The sequence below is a fragment of the Microcebus murinus genome, chromosome 16 (genome assembly GCF_040939455.1).
Source record: "Microcebus murinus isolate Inina chromosome 16, M.murinus_Inina_mat1.0, whole genome shotgun sequence".
In the NCBI taxonomy this organism is placed as follows: domain Eukaryota; kingdom Metazoa; phylum Chordata; class Mammalia; order Primates; family Cheirogaleidae; genus Microcebus; species Microcebus murinus.
This window is the reverse complement of record NC_134119.1, coordinates 62,326,009-62,351,009: the sequence shown is the minus strand read 5'-3', so window position 1 is coordinate 62,351,009 and position 25,001 is coordinate 62,326,009. Positions and strand designations below refer to the sequence as shown.

General features: G+C 51.4%; 3 protein-coding genes across 7 annotated transcripts; 2 read left to right on the top strand and 1 right to left on the bottom strand.

Annotated features, from left to right (window-relative positions):
* The first annotated feature begins 273 nt into the window (after positions 1-273).
* On the top strand, positions 274-7,654 carry EXOSC5 (exosome component 5). Its single transcript, XM_012760745.3, has 6 exons — positions 274-478; positions 3,394-3,507; positions 3,956-4,077; positions 5,292-5,432; positions 6,407-6,496; positions 7,332-7,654. Exons 1-6 carry the CDS (start codon positions 331-333, stop codon positions 7,422-7,424), a joined length of 708 nt encoding a protein of 235 aa, XP_012616199.1. The 5' UTR covers positions 274-330; the 3' UTR covers positions 7,425-7,654.
* A 1,515-nt stretch (positions 7,655-9,169) lies between these two features.
* Positions 9,170-14,084, bottom strand: TMEM91 (transmembrane protein 91). Of its 3 annotated transcripts, XM_075993112.1 has the most exons (5): positions 13,892-14,084; positions 12,668-12,913; positions 9,991-10,140; positions 9,653-9,692; positions 9,170-9,378 (listed from the first exon to the last, which is right to left on the bottom strand). In XM_075993112.1, exons 2-5 carry the CDS (start codon positions 12,875-12,877, stop codon positions 9,368-9,370), a joined length of 411 nt encoding a protein of 136 aa, XP_075849227.1. In that variant the 5' UTR covers positions 12,878-12,913; positions 13,892-14,084; the 3' UTR covers positions 9,170-9,367. The 3 variants fall into 3 exon arrangements, with proteins under 3 accessions (XP_075849227.1, XP_012616205.1, XP_012616206.1); XM_012760751.3 differs by lacking the exon at positions 9,653-9,692 and having other exon boundaries at positions 9,170-9,526; XM_012760752.3 differs by lacking the exon at positions 9,653-9,692.
* A 3,109-nt stretch (positions 14,085-17,193) lies between these two features.
* Positions 17,194-24,842, top strand: B9D2 (B9 domain containing 2). 3 transcript variants are annotated; one of them, XM_012760747.2, is made up of 4 exons: positions 17,254-17,465; positions 17,881-17,972; positions 21,799-21,924; positions 24,251-24,842. In XM_012760747.2, exons 2-4 carry the CDS (start codon positions 17,885-17,887, stop codon positions 24,562-24,564), a joined length of 528 nt encoding a protein of 175 aa, XP_012616201.1. In that variant the 5' UTR covers positions 17,254-17,465; positions 17,881-17,884; the 3' UTR covers positions 24,565-24,842. The 3 variants fall into 3 exon arrangements, with proteins under 3 accessions (XP_075849225.1, XP_012616201.1, XP_012616202.1); XM_012760748.3 differs by having other exon boundaries at positions 17,259-17,337; XM_075993110.1 differs by lacking the exon at positions 17,881-17,972 and having other exon boundaries at positions 17,194-17,337.
* Positions 24,843-25,001: the final 159 nt, after the last annotated feature.

Here is a 25,001-nt window from a genome sequence, read left to right as displayed (position 1 = left end):
ATTTATTCCGACCGCCTCATTCGTAGCTGCTCCTGTAACAGGCAAAGAAAAGGCCAATCTGACCAGAGCCTCGAGGCTTCAGGGTCCGGGGGCCTCGGGTGGGACGAGGCCATGCCAAGGACTGCCTCCTCTTCACTACTGTCCAATGGCTTTGCCGAGGTTAGGGGGTGGGAGTGGGCGGAGCCAGATTGTTGGTAAACGCTAAGCCACGTGTAGGAACCAATTCAGAAGGCCCCTGGGCTTGCGCGTGCGCACTGGGTACGCGGCCTATGCGCAGGCGCCTGCTGCTGGGCGGAAGCGCAGTTGCAGCCGCACGCGGGCTCTGGCGCTATGGAGGTGGGCATGCACACGGACTCCAAGAGCCGCGCTGAGACTGGAGCAGAGTCTGGCCCTCGGGGCCCCGGCTGCAGCCTCCGGCACTTTGCCTGCGAACAAAACCTGCTGTCTCGGCCAGATGGCTCTGCTTCTTTCATGCAAGGTAAGAACTTAGTAAGGACTGCGCGGGTCACGTTCACCCAGGTCGTGTTTGTTTTGAAGAGCGGCTACCGTACGGTGCAATGGAGTGTCCACCTCTCCGCGATACTAGCTGGTAAAAGTCTCTCCTGCACTGATACAGAACTTCCAGTCCAGGTGAATAGTACTACTTACGCTACGATACACACATCTCTTCCTCCGGACTAGAAGGCAGAGGATGTCTCCACCCAGGTAAATAATCTCTCAGAATGAGAGAGGGGCAGACCTCTACTACAAGATGATATTCCAGAATAGGGAAAATTTCCTCACCAGTATAAATATCGCCCTTGACTAGATTCTTTCTCCCCTTCCCATATGCACACTCTGGGTCCATACATCCCGAACTGATGCAAACCTGTCACTTGCATAAATGCTTCTTAGACTGACACCACCACGGGCTTCATTATTCCTTGGACTGTGACAAATATTTACCCTATTAAATATTCAGATTGAAGGTGATGTCCCCACCCTGGGTTGAGGAATATTTCCCCCACTCCCACCTTACCAACTGAGTAAATATCCCTTTGATTGGGGTATACACTTCTCCACATGGTATGATCGCTCTCTAAAATTGGAGCAGATCTTTCCTACTGGGCAAATATCCCTTTCCCCTAGCTAAATACCTCTCAAACTGGATTCAACTCCCTGACCCAGCTAAATATGCCTCTGGAGATAGGCATGGAGATCACCCTCATAAGTATTAGTCCTATCACTCAGGCATTACCTTCTACTCAGGTTCAGAACCTGCTTTTGCACCTGTAGTCCCAGCTACTCAGAAGGCCAGGGTGGGAGGATAGCTTGAGCCCAGGAATTCCAGGTTATAGTGAGCTGTGATCATGCCACTGCACTCCAGCCTGGGTGACAGAGCAAGACCTGATCTCTTAAAAAACAAACAAACAAAAAAAAAACCTCTTTTCATTGATTTTTTTTTTCATTCATTGAACACATAAATACTTGTGCTAAGTACTGTTCTATGCACTGAGGATAAGGCACTAAACATAACTGATTAAAAACACCCTGCTAGGCCGGGCGCGGTGGCTCACGCCTGTAATCCTAGCACTTTGGGAGGCCGAGGCGGGCGGATTGCTCAAGGTCAGGAGTTCGAAACCAGCCTGAGCGAGACCCCGTCTCTACCAAAAATAGAAATAAATTAATTGACCAACTAAAAATATATATACAAAAAATTAGCCGGGCATGGTGGTGCATGCCTGTAGTCCCAGTTACTCGGGAGGCTGAGGCAGTAGGATCGCTGAGCCCCGGAGATTGAGGTTGCTGTGAGCCAGGCTGACGCCACGGCACTCACTCTAGCCTGGGCAACAAAGTGAGACTCTGTCTCAAAAAAAAAAAAAAAAAAAAAAAAAAAAAAAAAAAAAACACCCTGCTTTAATGGAGTTTACATTCTAGTAGGGAAAACACAATAAGCAAGACAACTAAAACGTGTAATAAAATGCTATGGAGGAAAATATAGTTTTTGAGAAGGGGAATAGGGTGTGCTGGAGAGGGTTGCAGTCTTAAATAGGATGAATTGTTTTGTGCTGCCTTTGTTCCATTTATAAACACATGTTTGTGTGGGGAGGGGGGCATGGGCAATATACGTAACCTTAACATTTGTGCCCCTATAATATGCTGAAATTTTTTTAAAAATGGAAAAAAAATAATAAGAACCATTTGTATGATATCAAGAATAAGTTAACATGTAGGGGGAGGGGGGAATGGGCATTTATTGAAACCTTGAAATCTGTACCCCCATAATATGCCGAAATAAAAAAAAAAAGAGAATAAGTTAACAAAAAGATTCAGCACTGAACAGAAAATTCAGCCTACCAGTGAGCCATTTGCCTTTACTTTTGTAGAACACAACAAGATGAGAGAAATTATGCCATCACCTAGCAATGGGCAATGAATATCACAATTCAATTGTAGTGCATTTGCTGCTTGCTTCAAAACAGTTTTTTTTTTTTTTTTTTTTTTTTTGAGACAGAGTCTCGCTTTGTTGTCCAGGCTAGAGTGAGTGCCGTGGCGTCAGCCTAGCTCACAGCAACCTCAAACTCCTGGGCTAGAGTGATCCTTCTGCCTCAGCCTCCCGAGTAGCTGGGACTACAGGCATGCGCCACTATGCCCGGCTAATTTTTTATATATATATATCAGTTGGCCAATTAATTTCTTTCTATTTATAGTAGAGACGGGGTCTCGCTCTTGCTCAGGCTGGTTTTGAACTCCTGACCTTGAGCAATCCACCCGCCTCGGCCTCCCAAGAGCTAGGATTACAGGCGTGAGCCACAGCGCCTGGCCCAAAACAGTTTTTAATCAACATATTTGTCTTGTCCATATGAACTTTATCAGATATTAAAATTTATTTCTTACTGGGAGCTATAGTCAAAAAAGTTTGCAAGCCACTGTTCTAGTGCAGTCTCCTTTGTATGCCCTGTGCCCCGATCATACCCACTCTGGGGAACTAAGCAGTGGGTGTCCAGATTGCTGCAGAATTGGGAAATGAGTGCCTGAGAGAAGAGAACTGGGCTGGGGAAAGCTTTGGAAAGAGAAGTTGAGGCCATCTGCAGTAGGAGGGAGGAAGGTTAGCTCTCAGGAAGAACTTACTAGTATCAGCTAAGATCTCTTGCACACTCAGCATGTGCTAGGTAGTGCTCTGTTTCACGTGAATTGTGTCCTTTAATCCCCACAAAAGGCCACAAGGGAGGTACTGTTGTTATCCCCATTATACAGATGAGGAAGCACAGGCAAAGAAGTTGAGTGAGTGCTCGAAGAATCCCTGCCTTACCATGGCAGGGCTGCCACGGAGAGCCCTGGCCATCAGGCTAGTGCCACACAGCCCTAGAAGCAGGGAAGGTGTGAGTGAGGCTCCCCCTGCTATCTCCCCAGGTGATACCTCCGTCCTGGTGGGTGTGTATGGACCTGCTGAGGTCAAGGTCAGCAAGGAGATTTTCAACAAGGCCACGCTCGAAGTGATCCTGAGGCCGAAGATCGGGCTGCCTGGTAATGACCCAGCTGAAATTCTGAGTGCCCAGTCTGCAGGGACCTCTCCCCAGCTCCTCCCTGCCCACTGTCCCCAGTCTGCTCCCTCCCCCTTTCTCTCCTCCTTGCCTACATCTCCCTTTCTTTCTATTAAGCTGTTTTCCTGCCATTTTACCCTCTGTCTCCCTCACTGCCCATTGGCTGGGCCCACTGGAGTGGGAATGGGAGGGGCAGCAGCTCAGACGTGGGAACTCCCGGGTTCTCCCACCTCTGCAGGTAACAGGGGTCAGGTGAGTGGCAGTCAGGCCCTGCCCCTTTCCCACTGGCGGGTATCTGTGCAGGTTCCTGCGCTATCCCAGGCTGAGACTACAGACCCTTTACAAAGTCCAGAGGGCTTGGGTGGGGTGTATTGAGGAAGGTGAGGTAGATAGAAGGGAAGAGCCTGACAACCTCCCTCCAATTTCCCCAGGCGTAGCAGAGAAGAGCCGGGAGCAGCTGATCAGGAACACATGCGAGGCCGTGGTGCTGGGAGCATTGCACCCTCGCACCTCCATCACCGTGGTGCTGCAGGTCATCAGTGATGCTGGCTCCGTATCCTTCTCCCCAGGCTGCCACCTCCAGGAAGTCTTCCAGAACTTCACCGATCACCTCTTTTCTTATGGCCATGTACACCCCCTCTGCTAGGCAGAAACCTCCAAGCGCTTGACAGGCACCAACTCGAAGAAGAACAGCAAATGTAGCTTGAGTGCTTACTATTTGCCAGGCAGTGTTCTTAGTTCCTTGTGCATCTTAACTCATTTAATATAGCACACAAAACAGGTGCCATTATAAGTCCCATGTAAGTGGCAGGTCTAAGACTTGGGCCAAATCATCTAGTTTTAGAGCCCAGGGACTCTAGCAAATGAGATCTCTTCTGTCCACATGTTTTGGGTAAGGAAACTGAGGCCCAGAAGGGGGAAGTGCCTTGCCTGGTGTCACATGGCTAAAAGGCAGCAGAGGCAGGACTCAAGCCAGGCCTCTCTGACTCCAGTGACCTCTACTCTGCACCTTAGTGTGGATTTCAGGCTCTTAGTGCTGGGGCAGCCCTGAGCAGGAATAGCAGTTGAGAGGTTCAACCTTGAAAAACCCCTGTGGTTTCAGTGAGTGAGGCTGAGGATAAGGACCAGAATCGGGCCTTCTAGAGAGGGAACTAAAACTCAGGGGAAGCGACAGAGGGTCAGCAGCAGGGCTGGAACCGATCGATCCTACAGCTAGGCCCTCATCTGCTCTGCTGGGCCTAGGGAAGAAAGACATGAGGAAACTGAGGCACAGCCAGCTGACTCTAGACCTGTACTCTGTCTCCACTGGGCCAGGCCACATGCCACCCTTGACTGCAAGCTCCCTGAGGATAGCAGCAAGGATGGCTCTTCCCTCCATCCCCCTGCCAGCTCTGTCACCTGGCAGTGGCTGCCTGCCACATTCCCAGGTTCTGGGCCGGGTTTGCCAGTACCTTCCCCAATGAGGCCTTGAAAGGTTTCTTCCCCTCTGTTTCCCTGCAGACACTTAGAACATACTCCCATGTAACTGATGAGATTGAGAATCGAGTAAGTCATTTGTTCCAGATCACACAGTGGAGCAATGGCAAAGCCAGGTCTGGGAGCCAGGATTACTTGATTCCAGAACCACTTTTAACCACTCTGCCACACTGCCTTTCTGTGACTGATTAGTGATGTCTGCCACAGGCATCAGCGGGGTGAAGGGAGGCATGGATGTGTTCTGCCCAGCCCTACAATAGAAACTTCTTAACCACTCCCCGTGGTGCTCAGCTCCTGGCCTGTTGCCTGAATGCTGCCTGCATGGCATTGGTGGACGCAGGGGTGCCCATGCGGGCTCTCTTCTGTGGAGTCACCTGCGCCCTGGACGCTGATGGGACCCTCGTGCTGGACCCCACAGCCAAGCAAGAAAAGGTAGGTGTGAAGACCAGGGTGGCTGGAGGGTGGTGGCCAGACAGCTCTCCCTCTCTTCCTCCAGACCTTGCTTTTCTGCAAACAGCCGCCTCGTGCCACTTCAGTCCCACGTGGCAAGCTCTGGAGAAGAGAGTTTCCTCCCTGCCTGAGGTTCCTAGTGTCCTAGGGCTGTGGTTATCATTATGAGTTATCTGCCCAGTACTGTAATGGTCACTTCCAGTCAGGTAAATGGAAGCCACTTGGGGTATTTCAGACGGAGGGAGTTGAATGCAGAGAGTTGGTAACAACTATGTTAGAAAAACTAGAGCAAAAAGAAAGGCAGAGTGGCTAACACCAAGAGATGGGAGGTCTCTGCCAGCCCTGGGCTGAACGTGTGGGCCAGCTCCTGTATTGTGCTGTTGGCAATGGCGTCACAGTCGGTTCTGGATGCATGAAACATATCCTGCCTCTGCCCTGGCTGCTGAAACCCAGACCCCACTCACCTCCATGGCTGTTACTGCAACTGTCACAACCTTTAGCACCTGCCACTGTCACAATGAGGGCCAGGATGCTTTCTCTCTCCTCCTTCCAGGATTACCGGTAGCACCTACCTGGCGAAGGAGTCTGGGAAACAGAGCTTGCTGGCTTCCAGCCCCTGTGAGGCAGACCACAAGGGTTGGTGGGAAGCTAAGAGGCACCAGGAAGGTTGCTAGCCCTGTGGGACAGGAGTGCTGCACTTGGAGAAGCCCCTGTCGGAACCACGTGGTTAAAATGAGGATGGGGAGCAAGTCTACAACGGGAAGGTAGAGAGCTGTTTCCCAGGGAAATGGTGATATATAGACAGAAAAAGACCACACTTGACAGGGGAGCTCCTGGCTGTGACACAGGCAAGGCGTTAAGGCCGAGGGCTTGGAGTCCCCTCTTTGGGACCGGCTGAGATTTTATCTGAGGGGAGTGTTTTAGGTCCCCCAGCACCTTTTACCTCTTGTCCCTAGGAGGCCCGGGCAGTCCTGACCTTTGCACTCGACAGCGTGGAACGGAAGCTGCTGATGTCCACCACCAAGGGGCTCTACTCTGATGCTGAGGTACCAGTGTGGGGATGAGGGTAAAAGCCAGAACCTTCCCTCCCAGCCTCCTATGAGGTCTTGTTTTTGTTTTGGATTTTTGTTTGTTTGTTTTTAAAACTCCTGGGTTCAAGCAATCCTCCTGCCTTGGCCTCCCAGAGTGCTAGGATTATAGCACCCAGCAAGGGCTTGTTCCAACTCTGTCCTGGACTCAGAGGTTTAAGGAGAGCCTCTTCCTTGCATCCCTATCTGTAAAAAATAGAGTTTTCAAACTTTGCAACCACAGAAGCCTTTGTGGAAGTTTTTTAAATGGAAGACCAAGCTATGGGGTGCGTCATCAGGGGGTGGGTGCATGTGAAAGCCCCCAGTGCTCAGCTCAGACTTGGAGCCATCTAGAATTCTGGGTCTCTAAGGAACAGAATTTAGAAACTGTTGGGCCAAATAGTCTCCAAGAGCATTTCCGTCATGGACCCCTATGAATCTAGGACTATGTGGCAGTAAAGATTTGGGGTCAAAGGGCCCATGGCTCTAAAACCCCAAGACTCCTCCAATTCCATAGCTTTTACAAGGCTGGGGTCTCTTCCAGGGAGTCAAGATGCCTGATCCCTGAAGTCCTCACCCTGTTTTTTCTCTTGTTCCTGTAAGAGATCATGAAGTGGGGAAGAAGGAATGCACTGGAAATAATCCCCTTGCCACCTGCCTCACCATGGGGGTGGGGCGATGATGGGAGGTGGTAGGTTTGGGGGTGAAGGGAGTCAGGAGGGATTGGTGGAACCTCCTGGGTCAGCCAGGCTGGGTGTGGGTGCAGGGCGCGGCCCCCAGCTCTGACCAATCTCCTCCCTGTCCCCTCCCCCAGCTCCAGCAGTGCCTGGCTGCGGCCCAGACTGCCTCACAACACGTCTTCCGCTTCTACCGGGAATCGCTACAGAGGCGTTACTCCAAGAGCTGAGGCAAGCCGGGGCAGGGAGCCCCTGCTGCCGCCATTAGCCACTACCTCCAGCCTAAAGCAAACCCACGGCCCAGCCTCACCTCTCCCTGTGTGCTCGTGTCAGCGTGTGGTTCTGCAGCTGCCCGGGCTCCGGTAGGGGACCATAGAGCTTCGCCCCTGACAGCTCCGGGGCCTGGGGGCACAGACCTCCCCCACAGGGACAACATTAAAAGGAACTCACATTTACTGGATGGATTAGTCAGTAAATTCATTCATTCTAACAAATGTGTGTGGAGCACGCATTGCATGAGGCCCTGCTAGGTGCTAAGAAACACCCAGATCCATGTTTCAGGAGCAGTGGGCACATACTGTGAAAAAATTAAAAAGCAGGGCCCAGGAGTTCTGGAGAGTTCATTTGGAGAGGGCAAACCCAGTACCTTAGCCAGGGACACCTTCCCAGGAAGGGGCATGTGGGGGGTGGGTGCTGGAGGAGGAAAGGGAGCCAGCTCTTGGATGAGGTGGGGCAGGGCCACCCAGGCATCCAGTGTGGCTGGGGCAGGGTGAGCAAGGGCAGGAGGGGGTTAGGGCAAGGGAGCGGATGTCAGAGCACACAGGTAGGGCCTTGTAGGCCCTGGGAGGAATCTGGCTCTGAGCATTCCTTTCCCACCCAGCAGCCTTGGGAGGTGGGGCTGTTACTATAGTCCCCATTTTATAATGAGGCAATGAGCTCAGAAGCCAGTTCACTGCCTGAGGTCACCAGCTTGTCTGCACTGGAGCAAGGGTCCCACCTGAGGGGTCCTGCCCCAGAGCCCTGACCACTGAGACCACACCCAGGGAAGCACCAGCATCCGGCACGCTCTGGACCTTGCATGTCCACCTGGAAATGCAGTTGAGGCTCCTTGTTGGTGATGAGTCAGGTGGTAGCGCCCCCTAGGGGCACTTGGAAATAGGGAGGGTATGTTTAGTTGCCATTTGACTGCTCCCCTCGCCCAACCTCCAGGATACTCACTGGGCTGGAGCCAAGGACCTGTGAGCTTCCTGCAGAGAATACCTGTCCTACAGCCTAGCCATAGGGCTGTGGATCCAGCAGGCCAGCGATGTCTGGGGGTCTTCCTGTCTGCCAGGTCCCCTGTCCTGCTGCATGCTAGCAAGCACTTCCTGTGTGCCTCTGGCCCGGTGCCAGTACTTCAGTGGTTCCTTAAGGATCTATTCCTCCTGATCTCAGGCCATTTGGGTTACCCTCACCCCAGGCAGGGCTGATGAGAGTCTACCTGGAAGAGGATTTACACTTTCTGGAAGTACTTAAGCTGCTTGAGCTCCTGGGGCCATATTTCTCCCCAAGAGAGGAGAACTGGCATCGAATGAAGCCAGCAAAGGAAAAGAGGGCCAAGAGACAGAGAGAGCAAACTGTTAATCTCATTTGAGCCCGAGTCCAGATCTACCTCTGTTTTCTTCTCTTTTGTTTGCTTTCGGCAATCGGTCGAGTTTCTCCAACTTGCTGTCAGATGAGCTCGGAGACAGCAAACAGCCGACTACACGTGTGATGTGCTGAACCCTCCCCACAGCCCCAGGTGTGGAGAAAATCGGCTCCGTTTCGCAGATGAGAAAAAGTGAGGCTCAAAGAGAAATTTGGAAACCCTCGGCCCCGTTCTCGAGCTCAGGTCTCGGAGCACACTGGGAATGGCCACCACTGTCTGTCACCTGGGCCAGTCCCGTCCTGGTCTCGGGCACCCCCAACCCCTCCCCCACACACAGACGGACTCTGGTTGGGCTGCAAGGGTGTCTGGTGTTTAATCTCACGTTGCTGCCGCCTGGTGAGCGGTCAGGAAGGGAAGGGGGTCGTCAGGCTCGCTCCGGTTTCCGGATGCTGCTGCCGCCTCATCCGCCTGGATTCTCCACTCTCTGCCCACAGATGCGCTTGGCTGCCCGGCTCTGGGTTCACAGGGGGGGTCGCAGGGCCACAGCTAGGGCGGGTCTCGGGAGGCAAGGTAGGCAGCCAGGGTCACCAGAGCAGCCGCGTACGTGCACACGCCCAGCCCGACGGCGAGGACCCCCAGCAGGAAAGCGCGGCGGGAGGCGGCCCCTGCCCCCTGGACATCCCCCTTGGCCCAAGCCTTGTTGGTCTGTAGAGGCAGTGGGCGGCAGTGACCCAGGCATCCCCTCATCCCCACCCTGCTTCCTGCAGCCCCTGGCCCCTCCCCTACCCCACGTACTCATTCATTCATATATTCCAAAAACAGAGCACCTACTATGGGCCAGGCACAGCTGGGTGCTGGGGATGCCGGGTGACTAATAAAAACACACCTAGATTATTATTATGTGCCACTGTTCTAACTCATTTGATTCTCACAATGACCCCCCTGAGGTAGGAATTATCCTCATTTTACAAATGAGGAAAAAGGCAGAGAGAAGTGACTTGTCCAGAATCTTCCAGATAGTGGCAGACTTGTTCAGGTTCTTAACTACCACTCCAGGCTGCCTTCCATCTCCCCCTCACCCTGAATCCTCCCTCAGGTATTGTTCTTCTTGTTTCCATGGTGCACTTTGCTCTTTTATACCCGGTCCCCTCCCAGTCCCACACACTGACCTTCTGGGCCAGGCAGAAGGCAGCGATGCCCACGGGCCAGAAACAGCACAGCATGGAGAAGACAGCCAGTCCAAGGTGGTCGTGGGGGAGGAGTGGGGAGAGGTGGTCACCCCCATCCCAGTCCGAGTCACTGTCACTGGATGACGTGTCCTACAGGCAGGAGAGGGCTTGGGTGAGCATTTCCACCCACCACCCTACCCCACCGCTCCCCTCCCCATAGCCCCCAAAGACCAACATTTCCCCAGAGATGCAAAGAGAAAAATGTTCAGAGATGGGCTTTCGACGTCTCTGCATCCAGGAGCTCTTTGAGAAGCTGTGGACCCTGTCACCAGAGAAGAGCCCCACCCACACCCAAAGTTTTGAGTTTGTTTGCAAGGCCCAATCGTAGACATTGCAACTGCTTATAATCTCTAAGTTAAAAGCCCCTGAAGTAGAGACCAGACACCATCAGGAACAGGAACCTGCAAAAAGATGGCAGATTATAAAATGTTCCAAAGGCCTAAATGATTAGGACAAATCTGTCTAAATCATAGCTCACTGTAACCTTGAACTCCTGGCCTCAAGCAATCCTCCCCTCTGGCTTCCCAGGCTTCCCACTGTGCAGGGATTACAGATTCCCAGAACATTTCCAAGCAAACCTTGAATGAGATTGCAAACTAGTAGTGCCCCCAGGCAACTGACAGAAGCAAACCAAACCCTCTCTGCAGGAGTACGCACCTTCATTCTAGGCTTCAAAACAATTTTTCCTAAAAATGATTTTTCAAATTCAATGACCACAGCATACTGGCTGAAGATAACCAGGCATACAGAGAACCGTGACTGTGAACTGGCACAAATGGTAAGGCCCTCAAAGTCTTCAGATGCTGTAATTACCAGAGACAATGTCAAAGTGATGGGCGCTATGTGTGACACATTGTGTTTTCCAGAAATGGCCACAATATAATCTCTTTCATCCCACATGCTTTTCTTACAGCGTGAGTTTGATATGCCTCCCATCAAGGGATGAGGTCTGCGTCCCCTCTCCTTGAATCTGAGCTGGACTGGTGACTCACTTGCAATTAATAGAATGTGGTGGAAGTAACAGTACACGACTTCCAAAGCTAAGACAGAAAAGTTGAGGCAGCTTCTGCTTTGCTGAAACATCTATGGTGGAGGCACACGTATGTAGTGCTACTGCCCGGAAGCCATCATGCTGCTCTGAGAAACCACAAACAACTCATGGGAAGAGACCACGAGAGAGTACATGAAGACAGAGAGGTACCCAGCCAGCCCCTGACCGTTCCAGCTCCAGCCACTGGCTGACTGCAACCTTATGAAGGACCCTGAGGCAGAACCACTGAAATAGGTCTTTCCCAAATTCCAGACCACCAGAAATTGTGAGAGTTAATGATTGTTGCTTTTTGAAACTACTAAGTCTTGGGGTGATGTCTTATACAACAGTAAAATGAAAGACAAGTTTGACAATGTGTACAAGGAATAGTCAATTATAACAAGTTTGACTGGCTTTAAAAAATAAATAAATCAGCCGGGCGCGGTGGCTCACGCCTGTAATCCTAGCACTCTGGGAGGCTGAGGTGGGCGGATTGCTCGAGGTCAGGAGTTCGAAACCAGCCTGAGCAAGAGCAAGACCCCGTCTCTACTATAAATAGAAAGAAATTAATTGGCCAACTAATATATATATATAAAATTAGCCGGGCATGGTGGCACATGCCTGTAGTCCCAACTACTCGGGAGGCTGAGGCAGAAGGATTGCTTGAGCCCAGGAGTTTGAGGTTGCTGTGAGCTAGGCTGATGCCATGGCACTCACTCTAGCCTGGTCAACAAGCAAGACTCTGTCTCAAAAAAATCAATCAATCAATCAATCAAGGCCGGGTGCAGTGGCTCACGCCTGTCATCCTAGCACTCTGGGAGGCCGAGGCAGGTGGATTGTTTGAGCTCGGGAGTTAGAGGCCAGCCTGAGCAAGAGGGAGACCCCGTCTCTACTAAATATAGAAAGAAATTAATTGGCCAACTAAAATTATATAGAGGCTGGGCGGATTGCTCAAGGTCAGGAGTTCGAAACCAGCCTGAGCAACTGCGAGACCCCATCTCTACTATAAATACAAAGAAATTAATTGGCCAACTAATATATATAGAAAAAATTAGCCAGGCATGGTGGCGAATGCCTGTAGTCCCAGCTACTCGGGAGACTGACGCAGGAGGATCGCTTGAGCCCAGGAGTTTGAGGTTGCTGTGAGCTAGGCTGACGCCATGGCACTCACTCTAGCCAGGGCAACAAAGCGAGACTCTGTCTCAAATAAATAAATAAATAAATAAATAAATGAATGAATGAATGATCAAAAGTGATATTAAGTTGAAAAAAAGAGAGCGGGGCAGACAGAGGCCAGAGGTGCACTGGCTCTGGAGACTGGCAGATGGAGCACAGAGGGGTCAGAGACCAGAGGGAAGACAAAAGAGCCAAAGGCAGAGAACAAAGATGAGAGAGAAATCTGGAGAGAAAAGGTAAAGAAATCAGGGAAAACCGTCACTGGAAATGCCAGAAGCCCACACATGGTGGGGAAGTGAGACTCCAGGCATAAAGCAGATACCTCCAGCTGTCAGCCTGCCAGATGTTGGCCATAGCTGAGTTCACCCCCAACTCCCACCCATGGCTTCCACTAAGACCTCCAGTTCCTACCTCATCGTCAGGGGGCCCTGGCTCCCCTAGGCCAGCGCTCACGGAGGGAAGAGGTGGAAGTATGAACTGCCAACCCCTCAGGGACTCCACAAAGGCTGTCTCTCTTAAGAGAGGCCCCAGCTCAGGCTGGCCAGCCTTCTGGGCAGGGGGCTCACAGCCTGTGCCTGCCAACAGAGGCTGCTGGAGCTCACGAAGACCAGGGCTGTCCATGGCTGAGGGAGGGGGGGGACTCCAGGAGGGTTTTTCCTGGGGATAGCAGGAAGAAAAAGATAAGTTATAAAAGTCTCACTTCATCTATCCCCTGACCCCTGACTTTGGAGAAAGTAATGCAGTGACCAGTTAGTTCAATGACCCTCAGATCCATTTTACAGATAGGGAAACTGAGGCCCAGACAGTAAAAGAGGCTGGCCCAAGTTACCAAAGGAACTCATGGGTGGGGACATTCAATTCTGGGCTTCTCTCTCAGGCTAAAGCTACATACCTGTTCCACACTTATTCCAAACCATGCCTTACACACTGCCCCAATCCCCCACCCCACCCCATCCCAGGTGCACATCTCTTAACTACCCATCCAGGCCACACACCCCTCCCAGGTACTCATCCATCGCCCTACCCCCAGTGCTGCCTGGAACTTCACCCAAGTCCACACTCCCCCTCCCTTGTCCCCCAGACCTACACCCCAAGTCCCCTGCCACACTGCCTCATCCAGGCAATCCCAACCCCCACCGCACACATACATCTCCCAAAGGCCTCCTTGTATACTTGCCCCAAACACACCTCTCAGGCCTGCAACCTTCTCACACATTTATCCCAAGTAACTCCTTGCACATTCCTAATCCCCAGAGCATGAGACCCCCACACACACACACACCCAACACTGTCCCCTGTCCCCATCACTTCCCACATACACCTGCCCCAAACACTCATCCGGGTCCACGCACCTCTCCACCCACACCCATCAGTTCTCCAAACACGTCCTGGTTTACCCGAATCCTCCTTTGCACACCTTGCCCCCTAACACCCTCAACCCTAGCACGCACACACACACTCAGCACAGCCAGAAAAAATATTCTTCTCGCCCTACAATCCCCCCAGAGGCCCTCAAGCCTCCGGCCCGCTCACTGCAAACCCTGACTTAGCCAATTTCCCAGCAAAGGCTACCCTCCTCCTCCCCTGCGCCAGGCCAGGGGGAGGGGCGCTGCCCCACCCCCGCCCCCCACTCACCGCCCACGGTCTCAGGCCCGGACCGCCGGGGCCCCTGCACGGATACCCGCCCAGACCCCGCCACCAGCGGCGTGCGCAAACTCGGCGAGCCCCGCGTTCCACCGCGGGGCCGGGGGCGCGGAGCCGAGTGCTGAGCTCCTCTCGGGTCTCGGCGCCCCGGGCCCGCTGCGCGCAGGGGCGGGGCTGGGGCGGGGCGACGGCCTCCCGGGCTCCGCCCCCTGGCGACGGCCTGGGATGGGGCCTTGAAGGCCGACGTCAGCGGCCGGCCCGGGTCTCTGCCACCCGCTTGTGTGGGCAAGCAGGCGGGAGATCCAGAGCACAGCAGGCCCTCACCCCCGAGCCCAGGCCCAAGTGCTGCCGACTGCAGGAGGGAGCGCCCCGAATTCTCCAGGGCCTAGTCCTGGCTTGGCCCCGCCTCCCTCCCCCGTCCGCCATCGTCCAATAATAGCCAATAATAATAATAACAGCAACGACAGTCAACTGCATGCCTTGTTTTAAGTGCTTTACATGTATACTTACACATTTATTCCTCAGATCAACACTAAGAGGCACTATCATTTATTGTCCTGTTTTACTCGGGAGGAAACAGGCAAACAGAGGTCAGGTAGTTTGCCTAAAAGTACACCCTGGGTTCACTGAGTGCAGACCACGCCCTGTGTTAAACCCTTTACATTCATCTTCGCATTCATTCCTCCCAGTAGCTCTGTTTATGTTCCTATTTTGAAAAAAAAAAAGAAACTGAGTCTCAGAGGTGTATGCTTACTTGGCCACAGTAAACAACTGGTATTAGGAGCAGCAGATTGTCACCCAGAGCTGTGTTCTTTGCTGACCCAGTGGGAGGGGAGGAGGCAGGAGGCAGAAGGGGCTTCTAGGGCCGAGGAGTGCGGCCCAGGATGGGGTGATGCGCTGATTAGCAGGTGGTTTGGTAGTGTTCATGAGTTAGTGTTTGGATCCACAGAGACTTGGTTTCCTATCCAGACTCTTTAAGGCACTGGCTGTGTGGCCTCTGAACAATGGCTTTGCCTCTCTGAACCCCAATTTCTTCATCCATAAAATAGGGATAATACTCCTTGCCTCTTAGATGTGATAACATACATAAAAGACTTGGATTTGGCACCATAACAAATGTCCAACATCTACCCAAACCCTGCCAGAGTAAGTGCTCTGAACACGTTTGACAGTGTTTATTAATATTATTATTTAAATCCGTCCTCATGTTTAGAGAACTCTCCTCGCCCTGCAAGCCTCTGCCTCCTTCAGCGAGTCGTGCATTGGGCTTCCCCTTCCCAGAAGCCCTCCATCTCCAGACTGGAGGATTTCCCGTCCTGATGTGGGGCCACCGGAGTTCTCTAGCTCCAGGGCTCCAGGGCTCCATGCCAAGAGTCCAGACGCTGGAGCTGGCATCGGCCCCACTCCTGGGGAGAACAGATGGCGTCTGCAAGTGCACTTGGCTCAGCCAGAGTTTCTGGCAGACGACAGAGACAGGGAGACCCACGGAGGAGAGGGAAAGGGGGCAGGACTGTTTTCTCCGGGAGGATTACCCTGTTACTATCTCTTTAACCTTGCTCTAGTTGTTTTCTCACATTTCCATGTAACATATATATTTCTTTTGTTCCTAGTTTGCATCTTTCCACATCAGTATCCACTCAACGGGGGCTAGGATTTGATCTCTTTTGTTCACTGCTTTGCCTCAGGGCCTAAAACAGTGCCTGGCACAAAAAGGGCCTTCCTTACATATTTGTGAGATGAGGGCATGAATTCCCACCAGCCTCACTTTTTTATCGAATCACTGAGCTCTTTGGGTCCCATTGTCCCCCAAGCCACCCTAGAGATTAACTCACTTCTAGTTAGAGCCCTCTGGTGACAGAGCCAGACTCCTGTCTCAAAAAAAACACAAAAAAACAAAACAAAAAAAAAAAACCTTTTAATTGTAAAATACAGATAACATTTACCATCTTAAGCTTTTGGGTTTTTTTTTTTTTTTTTTTGAGACAGAGTCTTGCTCTGTCACCCATGCTATAGAGTACCATGGCATCAGTGTACCTCACAGCAACCTCAAGCTTCTAGGTTCAAGCTATCCTCCTGCCTCAGCCTCCCCAGTAGCTGGGACTACAGGCGTCCACCACCATGCCGGGCTTTATTTTTTTTTTTCTATTTTTAGTTGCCTGGCTAATTTTTTTTTCTATTTTTAGTAGAGACAGGGTCTCTCACTCTTGCTCAGGCTATCTCAAACTCCTGAGCTCAAGGGATCCTCCTGCCTCGGCCTCTCAGAGTGTTGGGATTACAGGCGTGAGCCACCTGCCTAGCCAGATTTTGTCCTAATTTCATTTCAAGTAAAAAGCTGATAATATCACCTCCCCGGTGGGATATATGTGAGAATTCAAGGAGGCAATATGTGTAAAATGACTAGTTTACAGGGGCTGGCAAATAGGAATCCCTCAATAAGTGGTAGTTTTAAAATACGTATCTTAGTGAAATATTCTATTGAATTATTTTATTTATATAAATGTTAACCCACTGAAATATTGTCCACTCCCTATAATTTTGAATTGGTAAACTGTATCTTTTATAATCCTCATTTTTGAGAATCTAGGCTGCAAGAATAAAAGATTTAGGTTCAACTGGACTTAGACGGTGGGAAAGGCACTGCTCAGGAATTCAGACAGGGTAGGTACCTTCTGAGTTCACTCTCCCTGCGCCCACTACATGGGTGAGACAACTGAGACTTAGAGCAGGGCAGGGTCACAAGAAAAAGTACTGGCTGTGTCCAGTCTTTGAAAACAAGATTTTCTGCAGATAAAGGGACCTCAGTTCCTCATTTCTCATCCCCATCCCCTTGCTCAGAATCAGGAACTAACAGTGAAGAATTTGGCAATAGCTCTGAGAAGTTGGACTTACTGGTCCTAGAAAAGCCTGGGGGAAGTCTGAAAACGGAAGGGTAACCCACTCCCCAATTTCTCGCGTCTCTTTGAATAAACAGTGACTCCCGTTTTCCGGTTATAAAGCAGGAGGAGAGATGCAGTGACTGGGGGGTTATTACCCCTTTGTCCTGGCTCGTCTCTGATTTGTGATCCTGAACTAGAAAGAGTTTGTCGGGCGGTGGGCAGGTCACGGGGAATCGAGGGATTTGCTTGTTTTGTATATAGGGTATCAGGAGGAAACAGTAGGCGCTCAAACATTCTTAGCCACACTCAAGATGGCAGCTGCCAAGCCACGCCCCAAAAGGCGGAACCCTCAGCAGTTGGAGAGACACTATTTTCCCAAAATAGAGAGAGAAAACGTCCATCACAGATTCGCCCCGCCTCCGATGGCATCTAACGCCAATCAGAGACGTGCAAGGCGGGTACAAGGTCAGGGGCGGAGCCTACTGTTACCCCAGCAACAACCAGGGACCCCAAGGCGAGCGCGGCCGCAGAGGTACAGCGCCTCAGATCTCTCGCTGCGAGGTAGGTCCTGAGAGAGGCGCGAGCTAGGTCTGATCGGCGCCCGCGGACAGAAGGACACGACAGGCCAGGCCCATGAACTACAATCCCGGCTGCCGCCTTCGCCTCTTCTAACCGTTAGGTATTCGGAGGTAGGAATAACGCATGCGCTCTGCTTAGGGCTGGGGCTCACGCCTTTCTGACCTCGAAACGCATGCGCCTCTTGGAGCTTGGGGGTGGAGCTGACGCAAGGGGGCGGGACTCTTGCGCCCGTGGGCGGAACCATAAGCCCGTTGGGCGGGGCTTTCTGCGAAACTGAGCCGAAAGAGGAGGTTGTTACAGACCTGGCAGAGTTAGATGCTGGCGCCCCCCATTTTTCCCCAGACTCTCCTGGGGCAGGGGAGGGGGGGGATTTAGAATCTATGGTTAAGACTGCAGCCTCAGGGATTTAAAGAAACTAGCTTGGAATCCTAGCACTACCCCTTCTTTGGTGGGCCTGTTTTCCCACCTGTCAGATGGAGATAATACACTTATCTCACTGGGCTGTGATTTTATTTTTCCTCCCAGGGCCATGGCTGAGGTACACGTGATCGGGCAGATCATGGGGGCCACCGGGTTCTCGGAAAGTAGCCTCTTCTGCAAGTGGGGCGTCCACACAGGTATTCCACCAGGCCTGGTTCATTTCCCCACCAAGACCCCCAGTCTAGAGGCTCCATGCTCCTTCCTTGACCCCCTCCCCCTGCCCCTCATCCTCATCTTCCATCTGCTCCCAGGACTCCTGGCCCAGACCACACTCCCTGTCCACGGATGAGTCTCATGCTCCCTTCTTATCCCATCCTGTCCCCCTCTAAGGAGTCTGGCTCCCACTCTCTGAACAGGATATGGAACTATAAGATAGACCCATTGACACACTTTTCAGTCCTCAAACCTCTGGACAGCCCTAACTGTCCTGTTTGGATTACACACACTATCTTAGGGATGTCCTGGGTCTCTCCCCCATATCTTACTAACCCTTTGGTTAACAGTCTCCATTATTGAGTTCTTACAATAAAGTGCAAGTTTCCATCCCAATTTTACAGAAAAAAGCCACCCTCTGGTATTCATAATTCTCTGCAAGAAGGTAAGAACACCATCCTGGTAGTCATCCAAGTCCATCCACAGAGGCCCACTGAAAAAAGAAAAAGAAAAAAAAAAAATAATTTTACTGGTAGGTAAGGTGGTAGTTGAGATTCTCTGGGAAATTGAGATCCTCCAGTTGAGTAGATAAGAGGCAGGCCTGAAGTCAGACTTGGTTTCCAGTCTGGACTCCACCACTCACCAGCTCTGTGGCCCTAGGCAGATGCTGTCCCCTCTTGGAGCTTCCGTTTCCTCATTTGTCCTTCATGTGGCTGTTGGGAAATCTTGTATGCAAAGAACCTGACTCAGGGCCTTGTACTTTCCCTCACCCAGCCCAGAAGGGAGTAATGACTACATGCTTTCTTTTTCATTAGCATTATTTCAAGGAATAGTTGGAGTGTTAATTTAGCAGAGAGCTCTGAGGCAGTGGATTAAAGGCTTGGGCTCTGCAGTTAGATAGAGTTGAGTTTGAATCCAGTTCTGTTATGGGACCTAGGTCTGCCGTGGTCACCGCTGTATCCCCAGCATGGAGAACAGTGTTTGGCAGACAGTAGGTGCACAATAAATGTTCATGGAATCATCAAGAGACTTTCTTTCTCAGAGCCTATTTTTTTTTTTTTTTTTTTGAGACAGAGTCTCACTCTGTTGCCTGGGCTAGTGTGCCATGGCGTCAGCCCAGCTCACAGCAACCTCAAACTCCTGGGCTCAAGTGATCCTCCTGCCTCAGTCTCCTGAGTACCTGGGACTACAGGTACATGACACCACGCCTGGCTAATCTTTCTGGTTTTAGTAGAGACAGGGTCTCACTCTTGGTCAGGCTGGTCTTAAACTCCTGAGCTCAAGCGATTCTCTTGCCTGGCCTCCCAGAGTGCTAGGATTACAGGCGTGAGCCACCATGCCCAGCCCAGGGCCTGTTTTTGTTTTGTTTTTTTCCTAAGAAAATAAAAATAACATTTAATATAAAAATGCATACATCGTCTATGATATATTCTGTAGCTTATCTGTAAAAGTGATTATTAAAATCATTTTAAAAGATTTATTCTCAGAATCAAGCACTAACAGTGAAGAACTTGACAGTGACTCTAAGCAAGTTGAACTTGAAAAGCCTTAGGGGGGCTGGTCCAATGGTAGTGGGTTATCAGAACTTATTAACATTAGTGTCACTAAAGTTGGTATTCAACCCCCCACTGCTAAATTTGACTGGCTTAAAAAAAAAAAAAAGCCATAGGGAACTCTGAAAATGCAACTCCCCAATTTCTCTAGTCTCTCTGATTTGATAGATTTAGGAGTACAGGTGGGTTTTGGTTATATAGATGTATTATATAGTGGTGATGTCTGGGTTAGCTAATAACCAATCTATCTATTTTCATAGATTTAGGGGTACAAGTAGTTTTTGGTTACGTGGATGAATCGTATAGTGGTGATGTCTGGGTTTTTAGTTGTGCCCGTGACCAAGCGTACATTGTACATTAGCATACATTGTACCAAAGAGGTAGTTTTTCTTCTCTTGCCTCCCTTCCCACCCAGATCCTATTTTTTTATTATTTTATTTTTATTTTTTTTATTATTATTATTTTTTATTATTTTTATTATCCTATTTTTTAATTTTTTTAACCTATAAAATGAGGATTATATTATATCAGCACCTATCTCCTGTGATCACTTATTTGTCCCACAAACAGTTGTCGAGCACCTTCTGCATACCAAGATCTGAGTTTGAGGTCTCAGGGATCCAGTAGTGTAAAAGGTCCCGGCTTCCCTGAGGCTTTTAGTAGGGGAGACAATGAGCACAAAAAGAAACGAGCACAATGACTACAGAGATCAGTAAGTGCAAAAAATAGGATAATGCGACAGGGACTAGGTTTTGGAAAAGAGGATCAAGGAGAAACCCTCCACAGAAGTGGCACTTGAGCTGAGCTCTGAAAGATGAAAAAAAAAAAAAAGAAAAGCTAGGAATGGGGACATCCAGGAGCAGAGCTTTCTAAGCAGAGGGGACAGCCAGTGCAAAGGCCCTGAGGCAGGGGAACAGAAATGAGGAGAGTGAGGATGAACTCAGGGAGAGGGGCATGAGCCAGGCCATGCAGGGCCTCATGGGCCATAGTGAAGAGTCTGTAAACTGGGGGTTGGGCGGGGATTAGAGTCCTAGAGGGCGGATTAAATGAATGCATTGCCTAAAATGCTTAGCATAGCATCTGGCATTTAGTGATCACTCAGTGCATTTTCACTATTATTATCACCCCTCATTAGGAGAGCTATTATTACATGTTTTTCATGATGTGCTCCTAGGCCCCACCTTAGACCTTGGACTATGCTTCTAAATGTGGGGTGAGAATAGTAATGAAATGATTTTGAACACTTACCCAGCACTCACCATGCCCCAGGCATTGTTCCAAATGCTTTGTATTAACTCATTTAATCTTCCCACAAAGCTATGAGTGCTATGGTTTGAATGACTATCTGTCCCCTCCAAAACTCATGTTGAAACTTAATCCCCCATGGGGCAGTATTGGGAGGCGGAGCCTTTAAGAGCTGTGCCCTCATGAATGGGTTAATCTATTCATGGGTTAATGGGTTAATGTATTAATGGGTTACCAAGGGCAGGGAACTGGTAGCTTTTAAAGAAGAGGAAGTGAGACACCAGCGAGAGAGTGTTAGCACGCTCAGCCCCCTAACTCTTCAGAGAGTCCCCACCAGTAAGAAGGCCCTCACCAGGTGTGACCTTGAACTGCTTAGCCTCCCTAAGAAATAAATTCCTTTTCTTTCTTCTTTTCCTTGTTTCTGAAACAGGGTCTTGTGCAGTGGCATCATCATAGCTGACTGCAACCTCACACTCCTGGGCTCAGGTGATCCTGTTACCTTAGCTTCCCGAGTAGCTGGGACTACAGGCACAAATCACCATGCCTGGCTAACTTTTTATTAATTCTTTTACTTGTCTGGCTATGTTGCTCAGGCTGGTCTCGAACTCCTAGCCTCAACGATCCTCCTGTTTTGGCCCAGGATTTAAGTGCTAAGATTACAGGCATGAGTCACCATACCTAGGCAATTCCTTTTCTTTATAAATTATCCAGTTTTAGATGCTCTGTTATAAACAACAGAAAACAAACTAAAACAAGGATGAATGCATTATTGTTCACCCGTTTTTCAGATGGGGAAACCAAGGCAGAAAAAGATAACGTGCCCAAAGTTGCACAGGCAGGAAGAGGTAGTGCCAGGATTCAAACCCGGATATTTGGCTCCAGAGTCCACACTTTGTAACTCCAACCCCAAATGCCAGGGAGAAACATAGTGCTATAGCCACAGCAGCATCCCCTTCCTAATGGCTGCCACCCACCCCTCCCTACCCCATCTATGTCCCTGCTCTCCCTGCAGGGGCAGCATGGAAGCTTCTGTCGGGCATTCGAGAGGGCCAAACACAGGTGGACACCCCACAGGTAGGGGACATGGCCTACTGGTCCCACCCCATCGACCTGCACTTCGCCACCAAAGGTCTTCAAGGTGGGTACTGGGTCTGGGTGCCCGGGCCAGGCTGAGGGGAAGGGAGCCATTAGCACCTGCAGCTGCTGGAGCTGGGAACACCCAGTCCTGTCCCTGTCCCATACCTCCTGGGTTCCTTTCCCAGCCAAGCCTGGCCCTGGAGAGGCAGAGCCAAGCCCTGCCCAGTCCTGCGCTACAGGACATCCCACGTGTGTGGGACTGGGGCCGAGGCCAAGGGTGAGGGGACAGGGGAAGGTGGGGGTCAGGGTGGGGGAGGGGAGGCGGCCTTCAAGTGAAGAGACAAACCAGGAAAGTCTCCAACAGGGAGGAAGCTGGGAGGGGGTTTACGAGAGGAAGGTGGGGTGGAGGCGCAGGAGCCGTGGCTGTTCTTCAGGAAGAGCTCCTCAGCCTGAAGGCAGCGGCGCTGCCCAAAGGGGAAATGAATATTGGGGAGGAGGGGTATCAGGAAAGCTTTTCTGGTAGAAAATGGGGGCTACTGGAGAGGAACAGATTCTAGGAAATGGCCTAGGTGAATGTGCCATGTATTTCAACAACTTAAATAATATTTACTGACCGCCTGCCGTGCCAAGCCTGCGTTGGGTGATCCCAGGGAGCCACTGGAGATCAAGACAGCCCCCCAGCTGCTCTCAGGGGGCTCGTACCCCGTGGGGGAGACACACCCATCTCCATAAAGTGGCAGCCCCAAGTGGGCAGGGCTGGGATGGGGGACTGTGGGAGCTCAGAAGAGGTGCAGAGGTCAGAGAGGGCTTCCTGGAGGAGGGGGCATTTGAGCTTTGCTATGAAGGAGCTAATAAAGCAGAGGGATGGACGAGGGTTCTAGATAGAAAATGATGCATGTGGAAGGCTCAACAGGGAGAGCGAGCCAGAGGCATCTGGAGGAAGAAGGGAGAGCAGAAGGATGACAGAAGTGAGGTGGCAGAGGACAGGCCATGCAGGGCCTTGAATGCCAGGCTAAGGAGCTGAGGCCATCTCCTGAAGGCACTGGGGAGCCAGAGCAGGTCATGAACAAGTCAGATTTCACTTACAAAAGATCTGTCTAGCTGCCATGCGAATGATGGATTGCAGGGGAGGTGGGCAGCTCTATCCTCTAAGCTCTTCAGGCCCCAGAACGCCCAATGGTGGCATCGTCCTTGCTTTCTTTTTTCTCAGGCCCCCATTCTGTCCATCAGGAAATCCTGTTGGTTCTACCATTTTTGGGGGGGTTTTTTGAGACATAGTCTCTCTCTGTTGCCCAGGCTAGAGTGCCATGGCATCAGCCTAGCTCACAGCAACCTCTAACTCCTGGGCTCAAGGGATCCTCCTGTCTCAGCCTCCCGAGTAGCTGGAACTACAGGCATGTGCCACCATGCCCAGCTAATTTTTCTATTTTTAGTAGAGACAGGGTCTTGGTCTTGATCAGGCTGGTCGCGAACTCCTGAGCTCAAATGGTCCGCCTGCCTCGGCCTCCCAGAGTGCTAGGATTACAGACGTGAGCCACTGCATCCGGCCAAATGTCACCTTCTTAATGAAGCTTTCTTGGTCACCTCCTTTCTAAAAGTGTATGCCCACTCCCACCCTACCCACCTTTATTTTTATCCAGAGCAGTTATCACCATCTGATATACCCTATAATTTGCTTATTTACTGTGTTCGTTGTCTGGGATGGCAGCTTCACAAGGGCAGGAATTTTTGTCTGCCGTCCAGGTTCACCACTGTGTCCCTAGCTAGATAGGACAGGGCCTCGCGTGGGGGGGAGCTCAGAATGAAATGAGATGGGGCTGGATTTCCAAGGGCTTTGGAGCTGAACTGTATTCTCAGGAAACCTATGGAAAGAGAGAAAGATGCTTCCAGCTACCAGATGGAAGGTTGATTGGAGGGGGCAAGAAAAAAGGCCCTAAGCCCAGAGAGGACTGGGTGGGGTTGTGGTGGGGGAGGAAGGAGGTGTCCCTGACAAGGTCTGAGGCACTGACCTGGGGACTGGAGGAGCAGTAGGCTGCCTGACATAGGGTCTCAGAGGAGGAGGCCACTGAGAAGGAAGTCAGCAGAGGCCAGATGTGAAGGGCCTTGAATGTTGAGGAAGTTGGACTTGACACTGAGGGCACTGGGGAGCCATGGGAGGCTTTTGAGCAGGGAAGTAACATGGATTTAGAAAGATGCTTTTGGCTGTCGTGTGGGGTAGATCAGGGGGTGGGAGCCCAGAGAGGAGGCTAGGGTGGAAACTCTGGGGCAGACACCCAGCAAGGAAAGGACTGGGTCTGGGGGCTCCAGTGAGTATTGAGGAGGGGGTGATCCAGCAGGAGGCTGGGCCCCACCCATCCCTCCTTTCCTCTCTCCCTGCTGTCCTGCAGGCTGGCCCCGGCTCCATCTCCAGGTGTGGTCCCAGGACAGCTTCGGCCGCTGCCAGCTGGCAGGCTATGGATTTTGCCACGTGCCCAGCAGCCCAGGCACCCACCAGCTGGCCTGCCACACATGGCGGCCCCTGGGCAGTTGGCGGGAGCAGCTGGCACGGGCCTTTGTGGGTGGAGGGCCACAGCTGCTGCATGGGGACACCATCTACAGCGGGGCTGACCGTTACCGCCTGCACACGGCCGCTGGTGGCACCGTGCACCTTGAGATCGGCCTGCTGCTGCGCCACTTCGACCGCTATGGCGTTGAGTGCTAAGGGCCCGCCTCCGATGGCTGGCCCCTACTCACACCCCTGGACACCCAGTGAGGGGCAGGAAGGCACAGTGCTCAAGAGACTGTCAGACCTGGCCTTAGCCAAGGCATGGCACTGCCCCTGTCCTTGCTAGAACCTGGAGTCCAGTAACTGTTGCGCTGGGCCCAGTTTCCCTATCTGTAAAATGGAGGCAGTAAATAGGTGGGGTCGCAGGGGGTTGGGGAAGAAGAGGCTGCCTAGTACATGAGAGGTTCTCAATAAAAGAGCAATTCTTACAGGTGCCCGCCTTTCAGACCCCTTTCATCTGTCACATGTCCTGTTGGCCCGTCCTCCCACTGACACCCTCTCTCCTCAGGCCCCTATCTCGACAGACCCTCTTCCCAGCCTCGCACTCTCTTCTTGCGCTGAGACCCCTCCTCTGATCCCGTCCCCTGTGTCCT

Coding starts and splice junctions, on each gene's coding strand:
- EXOSC5 (XM_012760745.3), top strand. CDS start 331: ATGGAGGTGGGCATGCACACGGACTCCAAGAGCCGCGCTGAGACTGGA. Junction 479..3,393: donor CTCTGCTTCTTTCATGCAAG/GTAAGAACTTAG, acceptor CTATCTCCCCAG/GTGATACCTCCGTCCTGGTG. Junction 6,497..7,331: donor GGCTCTACTCTGATGCTGAG/GTACCAGTGTGG, acceptor CCCCTCCCCCAG/CTCCAGCAGTGCCTGGCTGC.
- TMEM91 (XM_012760751.3), bottom strand. CDS start 12,877: ATGGACAGCCCTGGTCTTCGTGAGCTCCAGCAGCCTCTGTTGGCAGGC. Junction 10,141..12,667: donor CAGGGCCCCCTGACGATGAG/GTAGGAACTGGA, acceptor TCCTGCCTGTAG/GACACGTCATCCAGTGACAG. Junction 9,527..9,990: donor CCTTCTGCCTGGCCCAGAAG/GTCAGTGTGTGG, acceptor CTGCCTCTACAG/ACCAACAAGGCTTGGGCCAA.
- B9D2 (XM_075993110.1), top strand. CDS start 17,199: ATGGCATCTAACGCCAATCAGAGACGTGCAAGGCGGGTACAAGGTCAG. Junction 17,338..21,798: donor CTCAGATCTCTCGCTGCGAG/GTAGGTCCTGAG, acceptor CTCTCCCTGCAG/GGGCAGCATGGAAGCTTCTG. Junction 21,925..24,250: donor CGCCACCAAAGGTCTTCAAG/GTGGGTACTGGG, acceptor GCTGTCCTGCAG/GCTGGCCCCGGCTCCATCTC.